Here is a 22,543-nt window from a genome sequence, read left to right on the forward strand (position 1 = left end):
AAAAAAAAAAACTTTTTTTTAATCAGAGCTCTCGTACATAGAGAGCAAGAGATGACCAATACCAGGGGCACTTGGATTCTGTGCCTGAGCTTTCAAGGCAAAGTGTGTGCAGACATGACAGTTACTGCATGAGCTTTGAAACCGTCATGCGGTGCACCGTGCCAGATTTTGGAAGCCGCAATAGGCTTGTGGTTGTTCCATGTGCGGCCAGCTTGTCAAAAAGATAAGTGCATTAGCTGTGTTTAATCTGCAACTGTAGCTGTGTGCCATTTTCAATGGTGTGAGCAAGGCACATGCCTCTCTTGCAGCAGAACATCTATACTGAATTTATGCTGCATTTATACTGCATACAGCATTTTATGCTTGGAATAACTCTTCAAATATAAGTTAGGCCAGAAAATGTTTAATACCTTGCCATTATTTTTTTTTTCACATCATTTTTTTTTTCTTGTCCTCAGTGTGCTATGACTGATGAATGCATGAATGCTGTGCTTCAATGAAAGTGGTATAGGTATTATGGTATGAAAAGAAAAAAAAAGAGAAGACAAGAAAAAAAGAAAAGAAAAGGATATTCACAGGGCTGACACCCATTCTGTCGGTGTGTGTTTCTTTGTTGTTGCCTCTTTATGCCATGACACTTCTACCTGTATGTCTGACCAACTGTCTGAACCGAGAGTTTGCTGAATGGAATCTCTTTATGTTTTTCAGATGATGTCACTCGAGTCATCCTTCAGGAAGGCACATCTGGGGACTATATAAATGCTAGTTATGTAAATGTAAGTGCTTAAGCATGTTTTGTTTCGAACCATTGTTAAAGGAATGCTAAAGGTAAACAGCAAATCAGTTGCCACTGATACACTACCCCATCAATACATTGCTTTTGTCTTGTGAGAGGAAATTAGTTAAAGATTGGTTACTCATGGAGGTAACGAAGGCCAATGTTTCCTAATTTCTCTGCATATGTCATGGTGCTGACGACATCAACTTGGTGTTGTGAATTTCCTGGCATTTTCCTACTGGAATAATTCTATTAACAGTGTCATGTTGAATCCTTGCTCGCTTTCAACTATTCTGCAGTTTGTTGCATTTTGCGACTCAAGCCCCTTGAGGCTTTGGTAGGCCTGATTATTACTGTATTCAAACCGACATGAATAGACGTACTATCAAACAGTGCTGAGCACACATTGCCAGAATCCGTGATGTCGCTGATAGCTGGCGGGCACCAGCTAGCATCACCTCAAGCTAGCATCATCAACCATTATTTGTTTTAAAGCATCGTTTCATCAAGCCTCTGATGAGACTGACCTATCCGCAATTGTGCCAAGTGTCTTGCTTAGTTTCTTCAGTGGCTCTCCAAAGAGGTGGTACTTCATAGGTCTCACTGGAAGTCATTTACTCAGAGCCACTAAAAGTCAATTGCCATTCTGTGTGATCAGCAGCATTATTCCAAATTGCATAAGTGCCTTACTGAAATTTGCCTAAGTTGACATGAGCCATAATGCTAAGGCTAGAGCAAGATTGCATCAAAAAGAGTTTGAGAACTTCAATATGAACACTGATGGTTAATCTGAAGAAAGATATGTATCTCTAAATATCTTAACTCATCACTGTTGCAGCACACTAAAACATCGCTTTTTATGTGGAAATGCTTAGCTGTTCTTAACAACCTTGTTGTTTACAGCCATTTGAGGGACACATTTATTGATCCCGCTCACATGTAGCTGTTATGTCTCTGTAAGAATGATATACTAGAATTTTTCTATAGTTGCGAAGTTGGCAAAAGCACCATCTGGTTTCAATTAGTTTGTTATCCACTCAAGTAACTGGTTACATATCACATGCAGTTGAAAGTCTTAAGATTATAGGCTGTATTGGGGACCCTCGATAAGTATTAATAATGTGAAAAAAACATATGTAAAAAGGGGCAAATAAGAGCATGCACACTGTGCCTGAACATTGCGAGACGTTTACTGCAGTGAAAAAGAGTGTTACACCATTTTTACAAGCAAACAAGACATCACAAAATGCAGTAAAATATGGTTTTGCAGGAAAAATATATTTAAACTCAAGATGGAATATATGCAAGGATAATGTTGACATCAGTGAAAATAGGACATTTCATAATAGGTACCTCAACAAAAGTAGATGTCATTGTTTCATAGTGATATTGGCTAGAAAATTGGCATTTAATGCTAACTCAGTACACTTATGTTTGGTAACTAACTTGAAATTTAAGAATCTGTAAGGAAGAAATCTGCGTAATAAGTTATCTTTAAAAATGGAAATGTAACAGCAGTGTGATAGCTAAACTTGTCGACAACTGGAAAATAACAATTATTGCAAAGCATCACAGTAGTGTTTGGACTGGAAGTATCGGTAATAATCAGTAAGTAGAGTTGTTCTAGCATTTATACATCTAACCATCTTGACTTATGCCTAGTACATAGATGTCTTAAGAGTAGGTCCAATATGCATGTAATGTATTGAATTCTTGGTGTTTGCAAGAGATTCAGTACGCTTCTGATCCAGCACTGAAATTTAATTAAGGCAGATAGACTGCAGCTATGTTTTCACAGGAGATAATCTTGTCCAAATGGTGTTACGAAAGGTGCTAGTCGCCACGTTTCGCTGATTTTCAAAAAGTTGCTCTTGTGTATCACATTCTAATGTGTGTTCCCTTGTTCTTTTCCGTACAGATGAACATCCCCACGTCGGGCATTGTAAATAGGTACATAGCCACACAAGGTCCTTTGCCCAACACCACGATAGATTTTTGGGAGGTGAGCACTGACTTATTCGTATAGCTAGTCATTACAGATTGCTTGCTGTGTCATTTAAGCACTAGTTGACACAGAACTGTATTTGTATCTACAGTCTCTCTCTCTTGAGTTACTTTACTTCTGCAAGTCGTAACAAAAGCGTTTGGGTACTGCTTGACAGAAGACTGTATTTGTGTCCACTACAGTCTCTCTCTTGAGTTGCTTTACTTGTGAAAGTCATAACAAGTATAACTGCAGTATTACTGCATAACTGCAGTATTATAGAAGTATGTGAATTTACTATATGTAATGAGGTCTTTCATGTTGTTATAAACAGGCGAATACAAACGTGTCCATTTCTGTTCAGCAAACATTGTACCAGTGGTTGGACTTGCATTAAAGGAACCCTAAAACACTTTTTGAACATAGTGAAGAAACGATGCCACCCTGTCGTAGAGACTGCTGTGAACATGTGAACCAAATATTACTGCTCTAGACGCAGCAGGGAATTCAGATTCTCACGTCAAAAACTGCAAAAAATCGCTTGCCCTAGCTTCTGCAATGCCATCTTGCAGAATCATCAAAAGCAGCTGGCTCACGAGCACTGCTGGCCAAGCTCGTGATCGCGAGAGCATTTTCGGTAATACATAACTGCTAAGCTTGCATTAAACAAATGAAAAATATATATATCTCAGAAAGACAGAAATATTTCATGTTTGTACTGCACGTAGTTGCGTCAGCTGCACGACGCCTCTGAGATGGTAGCAGCGGGCTGCGTGACATTCGGCTGTTGGCTGGGGCTTTGCCCTCTTAGCTTCTCCACTGTGTTGCTTCCAGCTTGCTAGCGGTGACAAAAAGAGAGAGAAAATGAAGTATTGGTGTGATAACTCCACTAATAGTTGAAGGACTTGCAAAATACTTGTGACGCGAGATTCGTGAGATGACATCCTTTAAAACTGAGGCCATTCGATAGTTAGAAAAGTGTTTCAGGGCCTTTGTAGGGTCCCCAGAAGAGCTAAAAGCAATGGCCTTTGTCACCTCCTCTATTGTGCGTTTAATTGATCGCTGCAACCATGTAACAGCAAACAGTGGGTTGAGTGTCCACATATTCTTTGCACTTGTTTAACATGAAGTTTGAAGTTTAAATTTATTTGTAGTGCAAAAGAAAACAAGCATACGTTTTCAACAACCCATTAGGTGGTCCGAAAGTAGAACTGTCAGGTGGACCTCTTGTTCATATAAACAGCAGAATGATATATACATACAAAATCACAAGATAAAATTATAAAATAAAGAACTATGCTCATAAAAAAGATAATTTCATTATAGTAAGCTAACAGAGGCAAAAAGACAATATCAAGTTTGTATAACTCGTGAATTTATAACAGTACAACACGAAAGTATTTGCTTAAAATCGATATAAACACCAAGATAAATAAGTTTATGCATTGCAGAAATTAGTACAAAAAGCACTGCAAAATGCGCATTCGCATTTTAATTTTCATTTAAAGGAATACAAAGAAGCAGTAATCTTAATGTCTGTAGGAATTGCATTCCAAACACTTATACCACCGACTCTTGGTCAACTTTTCATAATTTGATGTGACTTTGGTTGAAAGGAGGTTATTCCGTTAAAAAAATCTGGTGTTGTATGCATTAACGATACGACACAAAGAAAGGACATCCGTATGTATGTCAAGATAAATGAAGCGAAACATGAGAAGTGATAACTTATATTGAAGTAAGTACCGAAGAGGTAGAATTCTACAGTAGTGTGCAAGTCAGCACAGTGAAGTGGTTGCAAGGCACACCATGACTGCCTTACCAAAAGCAGAGCGCTGAGCACCACGACAAGATAATACCGTATTTACTCGCGTAATGAACCCACTCGCGTAATGAACCCACCCCCCACTTTTGTCGTCGAAATTTTTTTTTTTTTTTTACGTCGCGTAAATAACGCGCACCCGCCCGCAGGGTCGGTGTTCAGCATGTTCGCGTTATCTCGGCTCAATTGGCCGGCGCTGTCGACTGTCGACGATCATAAAATTGTCTGATCGCGCAGTGATAAAATAAACATCATTTGAAGCCAACGATGCTGAACACCGGCGACGCGAACGCGGGTGACGCGGGCGTCGACTGCACGCTTTCGTTGATCGTTCATTGACCTTGCATGATTCGTTGGTGGATGCGCAAAGGGCTTTACTGGGGCGTCCTCTTTGAAATGGGGTGACGGCAGTTTCCACCACGCTCGGCTATTTTCTTTGTATTTCTCGAACCAATTTGTCAAACTTCTCTAGATTCTTTTTTTTTACAATGATGATGATGATGATGCAGGTTGCCGAGTGCCATCTATTAAATGCAAAGCAAACCTCTGCTTATAGCGCCATGCATGCGCGGCGGCGGCAGAACGAAGTAAAGACAACGCACTTGGACAGCGTCGGTCGCCATTTCGCCAGTCCTATTTTGTTGCTGTTTAAGTGCTTCGCTACGACCTTTGCATTATTTCGTGCGTGCTGTGCATTTTCTGCGCGTTGTGCGATGGGGCGTAACGCTAGCTACACGGCCGGTTTTAAGCTCAAAGTCGTGGAGCATGCTTTGGAGCATGGCAATCGCGCGGCTGGACGGCATTTTAGTGTAGACCCCGTGCGTGTGCGCTACTGGAGGAATCAACAAGAGGAACTCAGAGCGACGAAGAAAGATCGCCGGGCCTTTCGCGGGCCGAAGCAGGGCAAGTTTCCTCGCGTCGAGGAAGAAGTTCTGAGCTATGTGAAGAGGCTCCGCAACCAAGGATGTGCCGTATCCCACGAGCTGATACAGAATCACGCGCGGGCCACTGCAAGAAGTCACGGCATTGCCGCGAGTGAATTTAAGGCGAGCAGTGGTTGGACGACTCGTTTCATGCGCCGGAACGTGTTGTGCCTCAGAAGGCGTACTACGTTATGCCAGCGGCTGCCGGCAGACTGTGGGGACAAAGTGCGTGATTTCCACCGCTTTGTCATTCGGATCCGTGAGGACAAAAAGTTCCTGCTGTCGCAAATCGGGAACGCGGACCAGACGCCTATAAACTTTGACATGCCAAGAAACAGCACTGTCGATATGAAAGGTGCGAAAAGTGTGCAGGTTAAGACGACGGGCGCCGAGAAGCAGCGGTGCACCGTGATGTTAGCTGTAACAGCGGACGGCAGGAAGCTGCCGCCGTTTGTCGTCTTCAAAAGAAAGACTCTGCCAAAGGGAACTCTTCCTGCCGGTATCCACATTCGCGCCCAGGAGAAAGGGTGGATGTCGGCCGAGCTGGTGTCCGACTGGCTGAAAACAGTCTGGGGACGGCGGCCCGGGGCTCTTCTCCTGCCATCGCTGCTTGTTATGGACAGCTTCCGCGGCCATCTGGAAAAAAATGTCCGCTGCCAAATGAGCGAGTTACGCACGGACCTCGCTATCATCCCAGGTGGCTTGACATCAGTGCTGCAGCCCCTTGATGTTTCCATTAATAAGCCCTTTAAGGACAACGTGCGCCGGCTCTATACAGAGTGGATGGCCGCGGGAAACCACGACCTGACTCCCGCAGGTAAGATTAGAAGGCCCACCATCGACATGATCTGTCGATGGATTCTAGAAGCATGGAGTGTGATTCCCAGCGAGATGGTCGTCCGCAGCTTCAAAAAGACTGGCATCTCCAACAGCCTCGACGGCAGTGAAGACGACGCGCTGTGGGAAGACGACAACGCCGACAAAGTCGCAAGCGATATGAGTGGAAGCGTGGATTCAGATAGCGAGCCCGAGTGAGACAGACCATAAGCAGCCAGCAGCATGAAAATAAAAATGAATTTTTAATTCACATTCATCGCGTACGTGTTTTTACTATAAAGGTAAGGTTGGGATTGCGATTTTCCTATCTTCATTGTGACATGAAATTTCGACCTAAAAAATATCTAAATTTTTTTTCCCCGCGTAATGAACCCTCCCCCCAAATTTATGTCAACTTATCTGGAAAAAAGGTGGGTTCATTACGCGAGTAAATACGGTAGCAGATCGAAAGTTGAAAAGGCAGTTCATGTTCTGTGAGACGCAATGATGAAAGACCATGCTTGTATTGTATTAAATGTGCAGAAGCGCAGAGCGCAAGAAAGAATGGTTGACATAGCGGTATATGCCTAGCTCTGAGCTCTCAACCGATGATGGGATTGATACTCCCAGCAGGAGATTTTGTGTGGACTCACTAAGTTGCACTACCTATGCTATTAATATAGAGGGAAAAGGCAAAGAGATGGAGATGGTGCTACTTTAGTTATTCACGACTCTTTAACTTGCGTTTAGGTGCAACACAACATGTGGTTCATTAAAGGGACGCTAAAGAGAGACGCTAAATCAGAAATCAGAGTAGTCTGGCAAAGAATTTGTTTCGAAACTATTTTTGTTGATGTTGTGGTAACAGGGTAGATTAGTAAAAGAGCAACTGAAGGCCAGACCTACATTTCTTTAATTTGACACCAGAACATCAGCACTGGTATGTCACTGCAGCATCCTGTATTTCGTATTACTTTCTCGTATTTGAGTTGCTGTGGAGCAGTAAAATTTCTCAAAACTTGCTAAGTTCGCCTTTTGGCTCCTTTGGAATACAGTATATCTTTAAGAAAGTAACTTGGGCCGAGTAGACACCATCGTAATCCATGATGTGTGACAAGAAGCTGGTGCAGAAAGCAACATTGAGGTCGCCACTTGTCTTTTATTTTTGCCTCCTTTCTGACTTGCCAAGCCTTCTTTCACAGTAAGAGTGGCTATATTGGCGTTGTAGAAAGGTAATTTACTAATACAGCCCATGTTATTTTTTCAGTTTGGTGCCCCATTTAAGGAGACTAAATGCATTAGCTAGATAACGGCATGCAGAACAGCCCAAAAGGTTCAGCCCAAAGTGCGAGCACATCCATTGAGATAATAAATAAAGCAAGAATTGTGACCTGAGTGATGCTCTGTGCAGATGGTCTGGGAGCAGCAGTGCACTCTGGTGGTGATGCTGACAACACTGGTGGAGCGGGGCCGCATCAAGTGTCACAAGTACTGGCCGGACCTGTATGAAACAGACACCTATGGCCACCTGCAGGTCAGTGGGGTCTTAGTTTAGGCAAGCATGTCCTATGTGCACAATTGTTGAATCATCATGTGGCAGAATGACACCGAAAACATTCAGGAAAGATCATGGACACAGACACACACAGTTTCCTCTCTCCCTTTGTCTCTTGTGCTGTTGTTCAACTACTACATTTAGCGATGTGGTGATCGTGCTCTTTACTACTTATTCTTATTGTTCAATAGCTTGGCCAGTTGAAGGTTTCTTATGTTCCTGGTTCAAGGCTAATTGCCAACACAGCATGTTGCTCTGAATATGGAAACTCTGATAAGACAAGAAAACCTTAAATATTTTGTACTCTTATATGGTTTTGCTGCCACTGTCAATAATTTGGCTTGCTTTAGTGCACACATTCGTATGACTGCTCTTTGGTGGAACATTTTCTTGTTGTTGTTTAAAATTGCTCCAAATATGGGGGTGTGCAGGCTACACAAAAGAACAGCCCTTATATGTTTAGTATAACCTAAATATATAGTTCATGTTATAAAGTATGCTAGTACACTTAACTATGGCAAAGAGCAGGATCAAGTAAATAAATATTACTCATCATTGCCACAGCAGTAGGAAAGCAGTCCTAATCGTACAATTTGCATTGAATATACTGATCGTCACAGTATTACTATTGTTAGGCGGAGTAGTGCCAACCCTCAAGCAATGATCTGGATGTAACAGTACATCAGAATGGCAATTAAGCAGTCACTTAGTGTAATGTGACAAAATGTGCCACGAGTGTGTGTGTGTGTGTGTGTGTGTGTGTGTGTGTGTGTGTGTGTGTGTGTGTGTGTGTGTGTGTGTGTGTTTGTGTGTGTGTGTGTGTGTGTGTGTGTGTGTGTGTGTGTGTGTGTGTGTGTGTGTGTGTGTGTGTGTGTGTGTGTGTGTCACACACTTGCTATTTTTGATGTGTGAATCTGGTGAGCAAGTAATTTCTAAGCAGGAAAGATTGCAGCATACCATTTTTATTTTTTGCTTATAATGCCTCTCTTTCAATACAAGAACAATTACCATTCATGTTAATGCAACATGTCCATTTTACATGCAGGTGTCCTGTGTACGACAGAAAGAAACGCCATCCTTTGCTTTTCGTGAATTCACCCTCATAAACACACAGGTAAGCTGGTCAGTAGTGCACTGGGACTGTTGGGCATCACATTTAATGTTGCTTAAACGCATCAAGAAAAGGGTAATACTAGCCTATACTATTTGTGCCTGCCCAAGACTGCGGGTTGATAGGTGTGTTGCAGATTTAAGTGGCGTTGTATTCACCCCATTTGTTTTGTGCAACAGTGTAATATTATAAAGAAAAAATAAACAAAAAATGACAAAAGCACTTGTTCTTGGGAAAGTTGGTGTCATAAATGACAGGCGACTTTTCAAACTCTCTTTGATGTTGCTCACATTAAACCGAAAAGAATAATGTACAGCAAACAAGGACAAGCTCTGACTTCCATATACATACCTGCCAATCCAATTCGCCCGGGAGGCTCCCGATTTTTTACTAAACTTTCAGATTGTACGATCACTATCTTATGTCTCCCGAAAAGTGGTCCCTGTTTGCGCAGTAATGGTTTTTGCGAAACCAGCACCGCGGAATCTACAGCCGCATCGTAATCGTCAGCATCACCAACAACGACAGCACTAGCACCATCGGTATCATCGACTAAGCAGCCGACTACAGCCCCTAGTAAGCCGACCAAAGCCAGAGACAATGTAGTTCTTGCATTTCATGCATGCCTTCCTCCATGGTGCATCTTGTTGCTGCTGCTTTTGTGTATGATTAGTGTTGGCTAGGCTGTGTGTGCGGTGCACCGTGTAAAGTTAGAATTCTCGTGTGCTTGATGCCATGGCATCAAAGGTATTTGCAGAAGTTATTGCAGGCTTCTGAATTTCCGTGCTTTTTGACATCAAGAAAAGGAGAACATTTTGCATTTTGTAGAACGTTTGGATGCGACGTCAGCATGTCTCACAGTGTCAACGGCGACTTGAAACTGCACGTTTCCACGGCGAAGCATCAAAGCTATGTTCGTACCACTCAGCAGCAAGGCAACATAGTGAAATTTCTCCGGAACAAGTGCGACGACAGTGTCATACCTGTGGAGTGCCTGTTTACGGGATTCCTCATCGAACACAACCTACCCCTTAGTGTCAGCGACTACGTTGGGGCCTCTTCTATGGAAAATATTTCCGAAATGAGATGAGGCGAAGCGCTATGGATGTAGATGCAACTCTGAAACGCAACTCTGATGAAATGCAGCTATGAAGAATGCGGAAGTGGCCAACCTGAAATTTCACAGGCATCGCTCTCGAGTCTTCGTTTCTTTATTCAGGGTTTCCCCCAGCTGCTGCCCCGAGATGCCAATGAATCTGCTGAAGACGCTTTAGATGTTCACGAAGCTGAGTTTTCCACACTACAGGCGAACAGTCAGAGAACATTCTTAATGAAGAAAGGTGGAACATGCAGTGGTCTATGGTTGGAAAAATGAAAAACACTGATGGAAAACATGTTTCACTGAGTTGCTAAGGCCACCGGAAGTTGAAACAGTGATGCAACTCCCCCCCCCCCCCCCTCCCGTTGGCTCGAATAAAGTCTCCCGATTTTTTATCTCGCCAGATTGGCAGGTATGCGTATAGTTTGGTTTGTGTGGTTTCCTGTTCTTTCTAGCTTTGTGCTATTGCAAAAAAATAAAGCAATGGATCAGAACCAATTAACTAGTCCAAAGAGTCACGTAGGCCAGGCATGTGTACAGATTCTTGCGTAAGATAAGTGAAGGTGTAGAACCTTACCCCAGCCCAGAATTCAAGCGAGCATTCTTTGGTAGATTACAGCAAAGTGACAATGATCCCCCCCCCTCCCCTTTTTTTTTAAATGACATGGTTGTCTTTTGCGAGTTTGTCAATTTGGGGTCCATGGGAGCTGGGAATCGAACTTTACCTGGTAAATTAGATGATTTGAGGCCTTCTAGTGCACATGAAAAAGACGCACCAAGTGAGCGGAGAGCTATGTACGAGGCAGTAATAATGTGTATTCAGTGAAAAAAAAAAGCTGAAATGAATCCCGCATATGCTTGTTGAATCTCCTTGCACTGGAACTGTAACTAGAATTGTGGCTTATCAACAAAAATTGTACGGCAGATCCCAGACATTGTGCAGTCAAGAAAATTTGACCCGATCTTGAAGATAGTGCAGTCCAAAAAGAAAAGAAAGTAAAGACAAGTAAAGGTTAATTACAGGGCTCTATGTAAGAGTAAGGTGGTACTAAAGCAGCATAAGGTGACGTAGGTGAAGTTAAAGCAGCTCAACGGCGGTTGGCATTCAAAACAGAAAGGTCTTCTGGGGAACCTCTCTACCCATGCATACTTCACCTGAAGCACAAAAAGCACGGGGACAAAGGAAAAGAACACCAGGCAGGTTGAGTGCTAAGTTCAAACTAAGCTTTATTCTCCGAAAAACACACATCTTTGTCTGTCGACTCCAATCAAAAGCACATCATTGCGCAAGCGTGCTCAAATCCTGCAAAAATGTTTAAAGTAGTTGTACAAGTCAATCGCGACATGGCTATTCGCATGAAAACACAAGAAACCAAAAGCTCCAAGATCGTAAAGTATAGAAGCAAGTTCTGAATTAGGTCCTTATCATGTGCGCACTGGTAACGTTGTATCAGCCGCAAAAAAAAAATGCTTTCTCGAGATATGTTATTTCACTTGCGTGAAGGTTAACCAAGGGGTGGCTGACACACGTGGGACCGTTTTGCGAATTAGTTGTGCACGTAATGTTCTGCACCTCATTACTTTTTTATGTGGACATAAATACATCGGACAGATGGGCCGTTGGCTAAACATTACTCAGAGAGCGTGACAGCTCCCTAAAAGGGTCACCATATTGGCATCTTGCCATGCATTGCTGACAATGCGTATCTGAACCTGTTCTACGCGACACAATTGTCCTCTTTTGGCACTGAGACAGGACAACTAGGGAGGTTGCAGAGGCTTCCTACATAAACAAAAACAGTGCCACCTGTGTCAGTCAGCCCTCTATTAACCTTTACACAAGTGAAATAACATATCTTGACAAAGCATTTTTCGCTGTCAACAGAACACTACCAGTACACATGATAAGGGCCTGATTCAAAGCTTGCTTCTATGTCTTACGATCTCAAAGCTTCTGGTGTTTTGCGTTTTTATGTGCAAAACCGCGTTGTTATTGACTTGTACAACTATTTTAACCATTTTGGGGGGATTAGAGAATGCTTGCACAATGATGTATTGTGCTTTTGATCAGTGTCAACAGATAAAAACGCATGGTTTTCTGACTTTAGTTTGATGTTAGCACTCATCCTGCCTGGTGTTGCTTTCCTCTGTCCCCGTGTTTTTTTCTGTTTCAACTCAAGTATGCAGTCTCACGAACACGTACAAATTTCAGGTCCTATAGGCTCAACTCTCTGCCCACCTGAATAACAAATATGGAAAAGCGTGGAACAAACCACATGGTACGCTAGCTCACCCCGGAAGATCCTGTCTTTGTTCGAGGTTAACCACTGCTGACCCCTGTTTGGTTGTGTTTTTGTCCTTTCCCATTTGTTCAAAAGGAATTCCAGTTTCTGATCAAAACTGTTGTCACACAGAACCGGGAGGAGCGGCACATCACCCACATGCAGTACCTAGCATGGCCAGATCACGGGGTGCCCGAAGAGGCCTCAGAATTCTTGGGGTTCGTGCAACGCGTCAGAAGAAGCAGGGACGGCATGGTGGAGCCCACCGTGGTGCACTGCAGTGCTGGCATTGGCCGCACGGGTGTCCTCATCCTCATGGAGACGGCCATGTGCCTCATCGAAGCCAACGAGCCTGTCTACCCGCTCGACCTTACACGTGACATGCGGGATCAGCGCGCCATGCTCATCCAGACCTCTGTGAGTACTTGGTCTTGGTATAGTTCACAGCTGTATTTATGCTAGCATGTATACAGATGAAACCCGAACGAAAGAAAGTTGCTATCCAGACAGCAAAGCTGTAACATCGTACTTAAAGGGACCCTGAACTACTTTTTATTGAAGTGGAGAAATAAATTTGAAGTTAAAGTAGGCTATTTCAGAAATACTTTGCCGCAAAAAGGATTTCAATCTGTTCAGCAGAAGCAGAGTTATTGGCAATCAAACATGCCCTTCGTGGTGCTTCCGCTCCTTCTTCGATGCCTTGCACTGCGAAGGCTATCACGGAGCAAGATGGTCCCATGCTCTGTCACTGAACGTCACCATGGCGCGCAGTTCAAATTTGATTTTGGATGTTAATGTAGACGCTACTACTTGCACTTTTGGCACCTATGACACGCCAAACGTAAGTCAAACGTAGTTGTCCTCAGCGAGCCAGAGTGCACTTAGCAAGTGGACTCTTCATGGCACCCTGCAGCAGCCACAGTATTGACACTACGTAACAGACTACAGCTGGCACAGTATCTACTCTACGTAGCAGACTACAACTGCATGTACTCATGCATATGTGCGGCATTTGCTTTCTGCATGACACAGCTTGAGTGGGTGCTCGCGCTCGTATGCTCCAGTCTGACCATGCTACGTGGTGCGGACTGGCTTTGTTCTTCACCAGCTTGACCGACGGATACTACTGACATCCGACTTGCGCATTTTGAAGCACTATCAATAAGTCTGCCAAGGAGTCTAACCAGGAGCGGCCAGGAGTCAGCATGTGCTGGCAAGCGTGCATGTGGTCTGACCTCAAGTTTCGCATGGGTCGAGGCTAGTTGAGCATCTAAAATTAGCCGAAATTGGTGAGGCCCGACAGCTACGCCACCGATGAGCAGTGTGGCCAAAGTTTAATTTCTACGTGGGTAGCCACGGCCGAGCGTGAGCAGACGATAGTCGGCTTCTTCCAGAAGTACGTAATTATTATAAAAATTCGAAAACAGATTTTCTCTTAATTTAGCCTGTTTATCAAACTCCGTCAATAAATATGCACAGTAACAGTAGGAAGAGGCGCACTGATCCAAACACTCTTCTTGATCAATGTCAGCTATTGGCCTATAGCAGCCACATATGGTAATCTGCTATGTTACAAGATAAAGCGTCCAGAAGAAAGTGAGGAGCTTGAAAAGAGAGTGTTTGATGGAAAGGTGACTTCACACTCCACTTTCGAGCTCCACGCACTGCACACGACTGCAAAAATTGGCTGAGATGTTCATGGCAGTGTCTGCTAGTTGCGGGCTATGTTTTTTCACCAAGCCCGAGGCGAGGGTTGGTTCAGGACTCCTTTAATTAAAACTTTTGAAATGCAATCTGCTCTTCTTACCAAGGGAAAAAGAGTAGCATCTTGGTAAGACATACATAATCAAAATTATTGAGATCTTCTGTATGTTGTGTTTCACTTCTCTTTTCTTTTCTTTATTATTTTTTTTGTTTATTTGTGTACAATGGTATGTCGAAATGCAGGGAATGGAACATGTAAAAAAGCATGCACATGGGACTGTAATTGTTTAATATATCAACATTTTGGCTGGGCTTAAAGAGCAACTTCAAATAAATTGGGAACTGTGGAAATTCCCTGTACACGTTGTCAAGAGCTGCTGATAAATGTTAATCCAATAATGGCACCCATTTGTTAACTCAATTTTACCATTCGAACAGTTAATGCTGCTGCACTTACTCTGAAACGCACTCGCTGTGGACAGGGGAGCACATTTTACTTAAAACAAGGGTGTACCGTGTAACCGAACTGAGGAATTCAGAGAAGCAACAAAGAATGCTCCACCAGTGGTATTGCAACTGGTATTATCAAGTTGGCTATGCAATACAACGCAAAAGCAAGAATAAAGGTTAGTGCCTACAGCCATGGGCAGATCAAGAACTAAGCGGCACACCCACAGATGACGAGGGAGAGTCCTTGGTGAGGAGTTGCAAATCACTCTTGTGTTATAAATTCCGAATACTGTCCTTAACATACATATAGTACATGGATACTCATGTGAGTATCGTGTCAGTAGACGTTTTATCCTAAAGCAGACATCTGTCCCCTCCTTTCACTTGGTAATTTACATAACTGTATAATTTTTGTTGAGATATATTACCTAACACTTGAACAACTTTCTGTGTTGTTGCAGAGTCAGTACAAGTTTGTTTGTGAGGCTATCCTCAAGGTGTACAATGGTAAGCCAGTTGCTCTCTCATCATTGACTTTTCTTTTTCTTCTGCGTTGAAATTACATAGTTGGAGTGACTTACTTGCTTTCTTCTTTCACAGATGGTGTTGTCAAGCCTTTGCCTGAGTACCAGAGGTAAGGGATCTTTTGCAAATTATATTCAAGTCAAGTTGCTACAACTTTTAACTGGCCAGCAGACATAGATTTGATCATTATATTATTGCAATCGAACGTTGATGTGATGCAACTTAAACAAAAAGTTAAACCTAGCAGATTTTTAAAATTATCGCAGTACAATTCTACAGTAAATTTTTCTCAGTAAACTGATTTTTAATTACAGTGTCAATTCCATAACTTGTTTTTTTTTTTTTTTAATTCCATATTACGCATGCATGGTGGTGTATCTGTGACAAGAGTCTATGTTAAGTCGAATGCACCGCTACCATTTGCCAACTTGACACTGTGTCAGCACATGCACTCAATAAATAGATTTCTTTTTGCGGCAGCGTTTTGAAAGACATGAACTGGAACGAGCGTTAAAATGAGCATATGTAAGAGCAACAAAAGAACAATGTCTGTTGAGAAGACGTTCATGGCTGCTGAGCGACTGAGGGTTCATGACAGCTTGGTAATTAAAGCCTGTGGTGTGCTAGCTTTCCTTTTTTTCATGTTTGGTCAAGTAATCCATAGTAGTTGTTTGGGAGATCTGAAAGTTTTGTAGCCAGCAGATACTACAGAGAGAACATGAGGCATCCAAAAAGGCACCACTGAAGGAATGTGTTCGAAGCAGGAGTGCGCTGAAGAAATGGTTGCCGCCCTCACCAGGATATTTGCCGCTGCACTTATCCATGCGCGGTATACAACTATATGCAGTTTATCTCCATCCATTTTCATTAGTGCCCAAATCTGTTAAGGGCTAAGCCCTGAATGTCATTAATTGGTGGTATGTCATTAATTGGTATCTAGTGGACAGCTGTCAATTCAAAGGGTATTGCCATGCTTACAACCTGAAAGCACAGTGGACAATCTAGCTACGTGGCACAATAGGTGCCCATCACTAGGCTACAAAACTACCATGCTGTGATTGTAGTGTACTTAATTGCGTAAAAGATTTAATTTTGATATAAGAAAATTTCGTTGTAAAAAAAGTAGTGCTGATTTTACCAAATTCATTATGCTGAGGTTTAACTGCAGTGCCAAAATATTTCAGTGTCCATTCTAGTCAGATGCTGTTGTCAGCTCAGAGATCACGATTGCCATGTTTGAGTAAAGAACTGTGGGTGCTGCAGACTATGGAATCAAGTAGTCCTGTCAAAATGTTCACTTCAGAATTGGTCTTGTGCTTCTGTTCTTGGGCTTTTCTTTCTTTCTCTCCCCCCCCCCCATGAGGCAGTTTTAGTTCAGCATATACTATACCATTGCGTACGCTATATAGCGTACGCACGGTAATTCTCGGATCAAGCATTAGCATCTTTGCATGGTTTGCGTAGTTTATGGGAAACATGACTGCGGTCCCAGCTGCCCGCTTCGAATTAAATTTGCCGTTGCTTTTGTAAAATGCACTGCGTTCGTAGCAAATTACTGCGTAAACGGTTTTCGCTTAGTCTCAGGCTGCTTCGACGACAGAGTTTTTGTAGATAACCTTGTGGAGTTTTCGAGATCACTTCTCGTTTCGAATGAGTCAAAGTCTAACAAAAGAAACTTTCCAAGATATCAGCGCCACCTATCGGTGAAGTCGGGAGATAGCCACGATGATGACATACGGCTTCCGAGATCGGAAGATCTCGCAAGCCAACTAAAACTGCAATAAACATGCGCTGCTTAGTGTATGCTGTATTATAGTGCACGCAACTATAGCATACGCTATACTATAACTGTCTATTAACTCATTCTGTGCAAGCCGGACATCTTTTGCACTCCAACAAACTCCAGAGCTAATGGGATCCGTAGCTTAAAAAACAATGAACCTTTCTATTGTTGCCATGCCACTTCCTAGGTGTGGTCTCCTGCAAACACAACATTAGGGATTTGCAAAACGTATAGGCCTCCATAGATGCAGGCCTGTGTTGTTCAGCATGCTTCGGTCACAGTGCAGGGCTTCATGAGTCAAACTGCACACATCGAACGACAATGCCAGCTTAAAAGTGGCACTGTTTTTTATTCTTGCAGATGCTTAACGACCACTGTCTGATGAAAGGACAAACCAACACACGTCTCCTGTCAGCTTGTGCCAGAATGCAAGGACTTGTTCATCACCGACACAACTGCAGCACTGGTCCCCATTTTGCGGCATTCGCTCTCTTCTCATGCGTTCATTTCACCAAGGCCCACCATTTCTACCACATAGCAGCACCACTACAAGTATGAAGCTTGTGGACTGTGGAGTTTAGAAAATCTAAACTAGCATGATGAAGAATGACACGAATTAGCAAAACATCCACACAGTGTGTGTGTGCGGCCGCCCCGACTGCGTCAAGAGCCACGCAAGAGTCTCGCAGCAGACGCTCCTACCACTTGCTGCATCTAGAGTGTGCATATAATGATGACGTCACACCTACGCTGTGTGAAACATTTTACATTTTTCGTGACAATGCGAGTGTCGCCGCTTCTCCCAGTGAATCCTCGTCATGTATTTAGCACTCCATCTTGAAAAGACTGTGCAAATGTTATTGCTGTCTTGCTGCTGCTGCAGCTGCTGTATTTTTATAGTGCCCTTTTTAGGAATTTTTTTTTTGTACATAATGGTGTGAACTTTGTCATTGTAGATAAATGTTTGGAAACCCTGTTACCGTCCCTTCATTCCTTCTGGCCTCCCGGTATCAACGTGCACATTTATGTGATAGAAGGAAAGCTAGACTCCCCGTCACCATTTTAAGTTTAGAAGAGACTGCCATCTTTTATTTTGTTATTCGTGTTCTTTTTTTCATTGAAGTGCCACGTTTTTCGATTTTTTTGGCATGAGCAGGTCGTGTTGGTAGCTGAAAAGTTCTTGTTTATGAATACACGGAAAATGGGCAGCAAAGTACACAGCAGTGTTAGTGGGAAAATCCAGTGGTGCGTGCGATGCAGTATGAATGCAAGCGAGTTCATTCACTTGGGTTCTGGCTGCGCGGCAATGTCATATTACGTCAGTGAAGGAAAAGAACTGCTTTGAAAACCCTTGCTGCAATATAGCTGCTGCGGAATAACACCAAGCACACAGAACTGCTCATATTGAGCAAGCAGCTTCCAGCTATTACTCCTGAGCTCTGCATGTTGGAATGTGTTTCGTGTTGCAATGTTCTTGTATGGGCTAGTGATCTCTCAAAATATGTAAACACTATTCTGTGGCACTTCTCGTATTCAAATCTTCAGGCATGCAGAAAATGCACAATCCACGAAACGTTGAGTAGATAGTCCTGGATTTCTTTCTATATATATATATATAGTTGTGACAGAAATTAAACAGAGTTCAAAGCTAGCAGTCCATCTGTTGTGCAGTATTACTTTCACTGCTCTGTGAAATCAGGAATTGAATTCTGAGTGCAAAAGTCTTGGCAGTTACAAGGTGTGGCACGTTGGGTGTAAATGGGAACTCGTGAGTGTCGGGACACGGCACAAGTTGCAACGCCTTGCTGTACAAGGCATACCAGCCAACTTCTGTTCATTCGAGAAACTCCCACGAAATTGCTGCAGTCGGTCAAATGAGTGAATCGCAAGGAAAGGCAAAAACCCGTCCACAACATGCAATCACTTCCTTTATCGTGTATTCCAAAACTGTCAGTTGCTTTTATTAGACTCGAGATGGCACGCTGCAAAAAGCATCAGTATGCTGGAACACCTCTTGAGCATTGGCCTCTTCACAAGAAAACGCTTCTGCCACGTCAGCTCTTTTTAGTAGGCTGTGCTTGGGAGAATTGCCGTCACTCTCTTCATCGCCAATCACCTCGGTGTTTATGGAGCACGCAATTTCAGTGTGGGTCCAAGGATCATTGTTGAAACGAATTGTTTAAGAAGCTTCTTAAGAGATGCTGCCAAAGGTTGTTCGAAAATAAGTATTTAACATTAATAATGTCTGCTCCTCTCAGAGCCATCCAAACAGTCCGAGTGATCACTCGCCATTTGTCTTCCTTGCATTCTCCTTTGCAGAGCAGACTTGCTGCACATTTGCTCACCAGCTCGGCCTGACACTTACAAATGAATTGGTGCATCAAGTTTCACTGGAGTGCTCATTCCTCTGGAAAAGTTCAGCTGTCTAATTTATTAAGTTAAATAATGGGTTTTGTTCACCACCCATTGGCTATTGTAGTAGTTCTGTGGCTAAACACACCTCATTTCGCATCCAATGGCTTGTCAGCTGCTTCAGTGCAGCTAATCCACTGCCAAGGGTAGTGCAGTTACATGTGAGCACGTCTGCCAACCGTGAATCTTCTAATGCATGTTTTATTCGGCATCGAGCTGATAGATGGCTCAGCCCATGGGAGTGTTATTGCATCTGGCCAGTATTCTCTGTGACAAGTGAATTAACATAACCAAATTAACCTAAATGGAAGCCATACTGCGTTATTTTACGTAACGTGTGGATCCTACATGACAAAAAGAAAAAGAAATCGGAATGAATAAGTACAAATACACGTTTTGTTAAGTTTGGCTTTATTTCTGCTTATAGATTGCACGTATTATAGTGGGGAGCAAGTGCACGCATAATCAATAAGCCCAAGATGTAACGCTTGCTGCTTCTGCCATAGTTTGACAAAGCGAAATGTGGCATCATTCCTAGTCTTTAGGTTTTCCTTATTAACGCAGATATGTGGGAAGATAGCACAGGAGCCTAATCATTTTCCAAATGCGCATGCACTTTCTTTGAGAACCTTACCCCGTTTGTTTACTTAAAAAAAAAAAAATCTGAGTAAGGGTCTCTTAGAGGCTTCACTGATAGTAGCATCGACAACCTGGTGCTTCACAATGTGCCCTGCACCACTCGCTAGAAATTGCTCGCACTTTGTGGAAGTTCTTGGCTTGTAAGAAACTCGAACTGTGCAAAAAAGATATGTCTATTCCCACTGCTTAACGCCTTTCATCGATCTTAAAATTCTGCCCTGGGATTTCCCGATTGGTGGTCGACGAAATGCAGCATGTGTACAGCCCGTGGTTGTAGCTGCGCACCAGTTTGAAAAGTATTGCATCCAAAAATGGGCATGACATTGTCAATGTATGCAGGGCAGCCACTGAACATCTTGGTCATAGTTGTGCCGCAGAAATACGACTAAACTTTGCACTTGCAGTCAACTTGCATTATTTCAAGCTCCTGCAGAACACAGCGTTTTCTTCGAAGTATCCATTGTCAAATATGACTTCGAATAGGGTTGCACATGTTTATGCTAACAGGTGTGCGCATAGAATTTATGCTTTCCTCTGCACAATTGTAAACAAAGCTTGGATGTAAGACTAATGTGTGGTTTGTGAACGAAGAGAGAGAAAAAGTGTTCCCATGCACACACTGACACATATTGGAGCCACAAATGCGTGACTCGGTAGGTCAGTTCGAGCCATCTTGTATCCATGCTTGTCAGTACACGTAATGGCCAGAGTATAAAATGTAGGCGTGTGTTAGCTTTCAAGCCTTTCAAGCCGTTTTTTTCTGCTCGACTATACCCCAAGCCAAAAATGTTTGAACAGAAAACATCACTTGAATTAAGCAGCTTTGAAAAGCACAGAACATAGAGTGGGTCAACAAATATTTCAAGACTTTGTTCGAAAAAATTGATCAGAGTTTTAATTACTGCCCATTGGCTGTATTTGCTGTGGCCTGCAATGTATTGGTGCGATACTATCGGCCAAAAGTGAAGTGCAGTCAATAGAGACAGGCAACTATAGGTCTGTATTGTAGATCTAATGAAATGCTGGATTCCACAGTTCAGCTGGCTTTATACAAGCTGCTGTGGCCACAACATCAGGTTCAACCGCACATGTGCCGATGTCTCATCACTATGTTGCACAGCACCCCTCATGTGATATGCCAAATGGGGGTGGGGCATTTGGTGTGCTGATAAATAGATTGTGCATGTGTTAAGGTGCTGCCACCAGGCTCTGATATTGCACCTGATTCGCAACCATCTGGACATTGTTTTTTTTTTTTTGAACACGATAAATATGAATGTCTGTGCATGTCAAACTCTATAAACTTGTTAGCCATTTTCAAGATTTGTCTTGGGCTTGCTCTTATATAAAAGAACACCAGTTTTGTCTTTGTCAATGACTAACGTATATTTTCAAAAGTCAGTTTTTATTATTATCAGTACATCATCATTCTGTATTAGTCAAAAACCTTCTAATGCGTAAATATCTAGTGCTCTGGATGAGTTCTGGATAATCCAGCCTTTCTTTCTTACTTTTTTGTACTTTCCCCCAATAAATTGAGATGGGATGGACTGCTTTTGTGTGCGTTCTTGTAATGCCCAGAGTGAACTTGGTTTTAAGAGAAGTGAGTTGTTATTGTTACAACTTTTTCAATCAATAATGGTAGCATTGTAGAGCCCATTGATGTGTGCTCTTCAGCACTTGGCTTCATACCACATTTCTACCGATTTGTTAAGTCCATCTAGTTCATAGTTCAAAGTTCTTTTGTTCTCTTGCATCATTTACACATGGGTTCCAAACTTAGCTTCTTTGTTGCCCGCACAGATGTGCTTGCAAAATGTCACAGGAATGAAAGTTTTGGAAGACTTGCTTTGTGTACCACATTGCACTAGTGATAAAAACACAAGAAAGTCAAGGCAGTCTATTTTGCACAAGTGTTCTCAATGTTGTCTTGATGTGAATTTCCTCAACACCCTCTTCGTAGCAGACTATCGCAGTCAAGTACTCCGACAGGGTTACCTTGGCTGTGCATGCCTACAGGAAATGTTACGTACAGCAACCAATGTCACCACTTTTTCTTTGGTGATGCTTATGGAGCAAATACCAGAGAAGGTTCCCATTAATTGCTCCTAGCCAAAAAAAAAGCCAAGTGCCCATGTTGGAAATTCAAACAAGGAAACGCTTCTGCAATGTCAGTATCTCTTGCTTGTAAGGCTTCTCACAAATGGTGCACTGGTTTCTGTAGCCACATATCTGTGCCACTGCCATCAACCTGTTTTGTACTTGATGTGTGAGCATCCAGAGAGAAGAAAAATGCCAATTTTCAGAAAGCTTGAGTGATAGTGATGCTGAGCCAACAAAACTTCTGCTATCTTATCTACAAGATGTGTTTGAGCCAATGTTGTTTAGTGTGTATGTGTACAACCATACTTTCCTGTCCCGACTAGTGCATCCTGTACATACTATGTGCTTTGTTTGATTGTGCGTGTGTGCGTATGACCACTTCTTACAGCGGAACATGATGTATGTTTTCACTTTCCAGTGTACCATTCTTGTGTTTTCTTTTTAATGATCTAAAAGCCCGCTTTCAACATGTGGCCATCTTGAACAGATGTCCACTCCTCAAGGATATTAAATGCCACAGCATTCTAAGCGATGCAAAGAGGAGAAAGAAATTAAAG

At 42.7% G+C, this 22,543-nt stretch overlaps 1 protein-coding gene across 5 annotated transcripts in view; it reads left to right on the forward strand.

The window, feature by feature from the left end:
* Window positions 1-17,808, forward strand: part of Ptpmeg (protein tyrosine phosphatase Meg) — a 345,246-nt gene extending 327,438 nt beyond the window's left edge. For all 5 annotated transcript variants that reach the window (XM_065429853.2, XM_065429854.2, XM_065429850.2 and 2 more), the window contains 8 exons: window positions 709-776; window positions 2,697-2,780; window positions 7,735-7,857; window positions 8,924-8,992; window positions 12,503-12,787; window positions 14,986-15,031; window positions 15,125-15,158; window positions 17,193-17,808. In XM_065429853.2, coding sequence (XP_065285925.1) covers window positions 709-776; window positions 2,697-2,780; window positions 7,735-7,857; window positions 8,924-8,992; window positions 12,503-12,787; window positions 14,986-15,031; window positions 15,125-15,158; window positions 17,193-17,214 — 731 coding nt within the window. In that variant the 3' untranslated portion in view covers window positions 17,215-17,808. The remainder of the gene's footprint in view (window positions 1-708; window positions 777-2,696; window positions 2,781-7,734; window positions 7,858-8,923; window positions 8,993-12,502; window positions 12,788-14,985; window positions 15,032-15,124; window positions 15,159-17,192) is intronic.
* Window positions 17,809-22,543: the final 4,735 nt, after the last annotated feature.

This window comes from Dermacentor albipictus, chromosome 1 (assembly GCF_038994185.2).
Source record: "Dermacentor albipictus isolate Rhodes 1998 colony chromosome 1, USDA_Dalb.pri_finalv2, whole genome shotgun sequence".
In the NCBI taxonomy this organism is placed as follows: Eukaryota; Metazoa; Arthropoda; class Arachnida; order Ixodida; family Ixodidae; genus Dermacentor; species Dermacentor albipictus.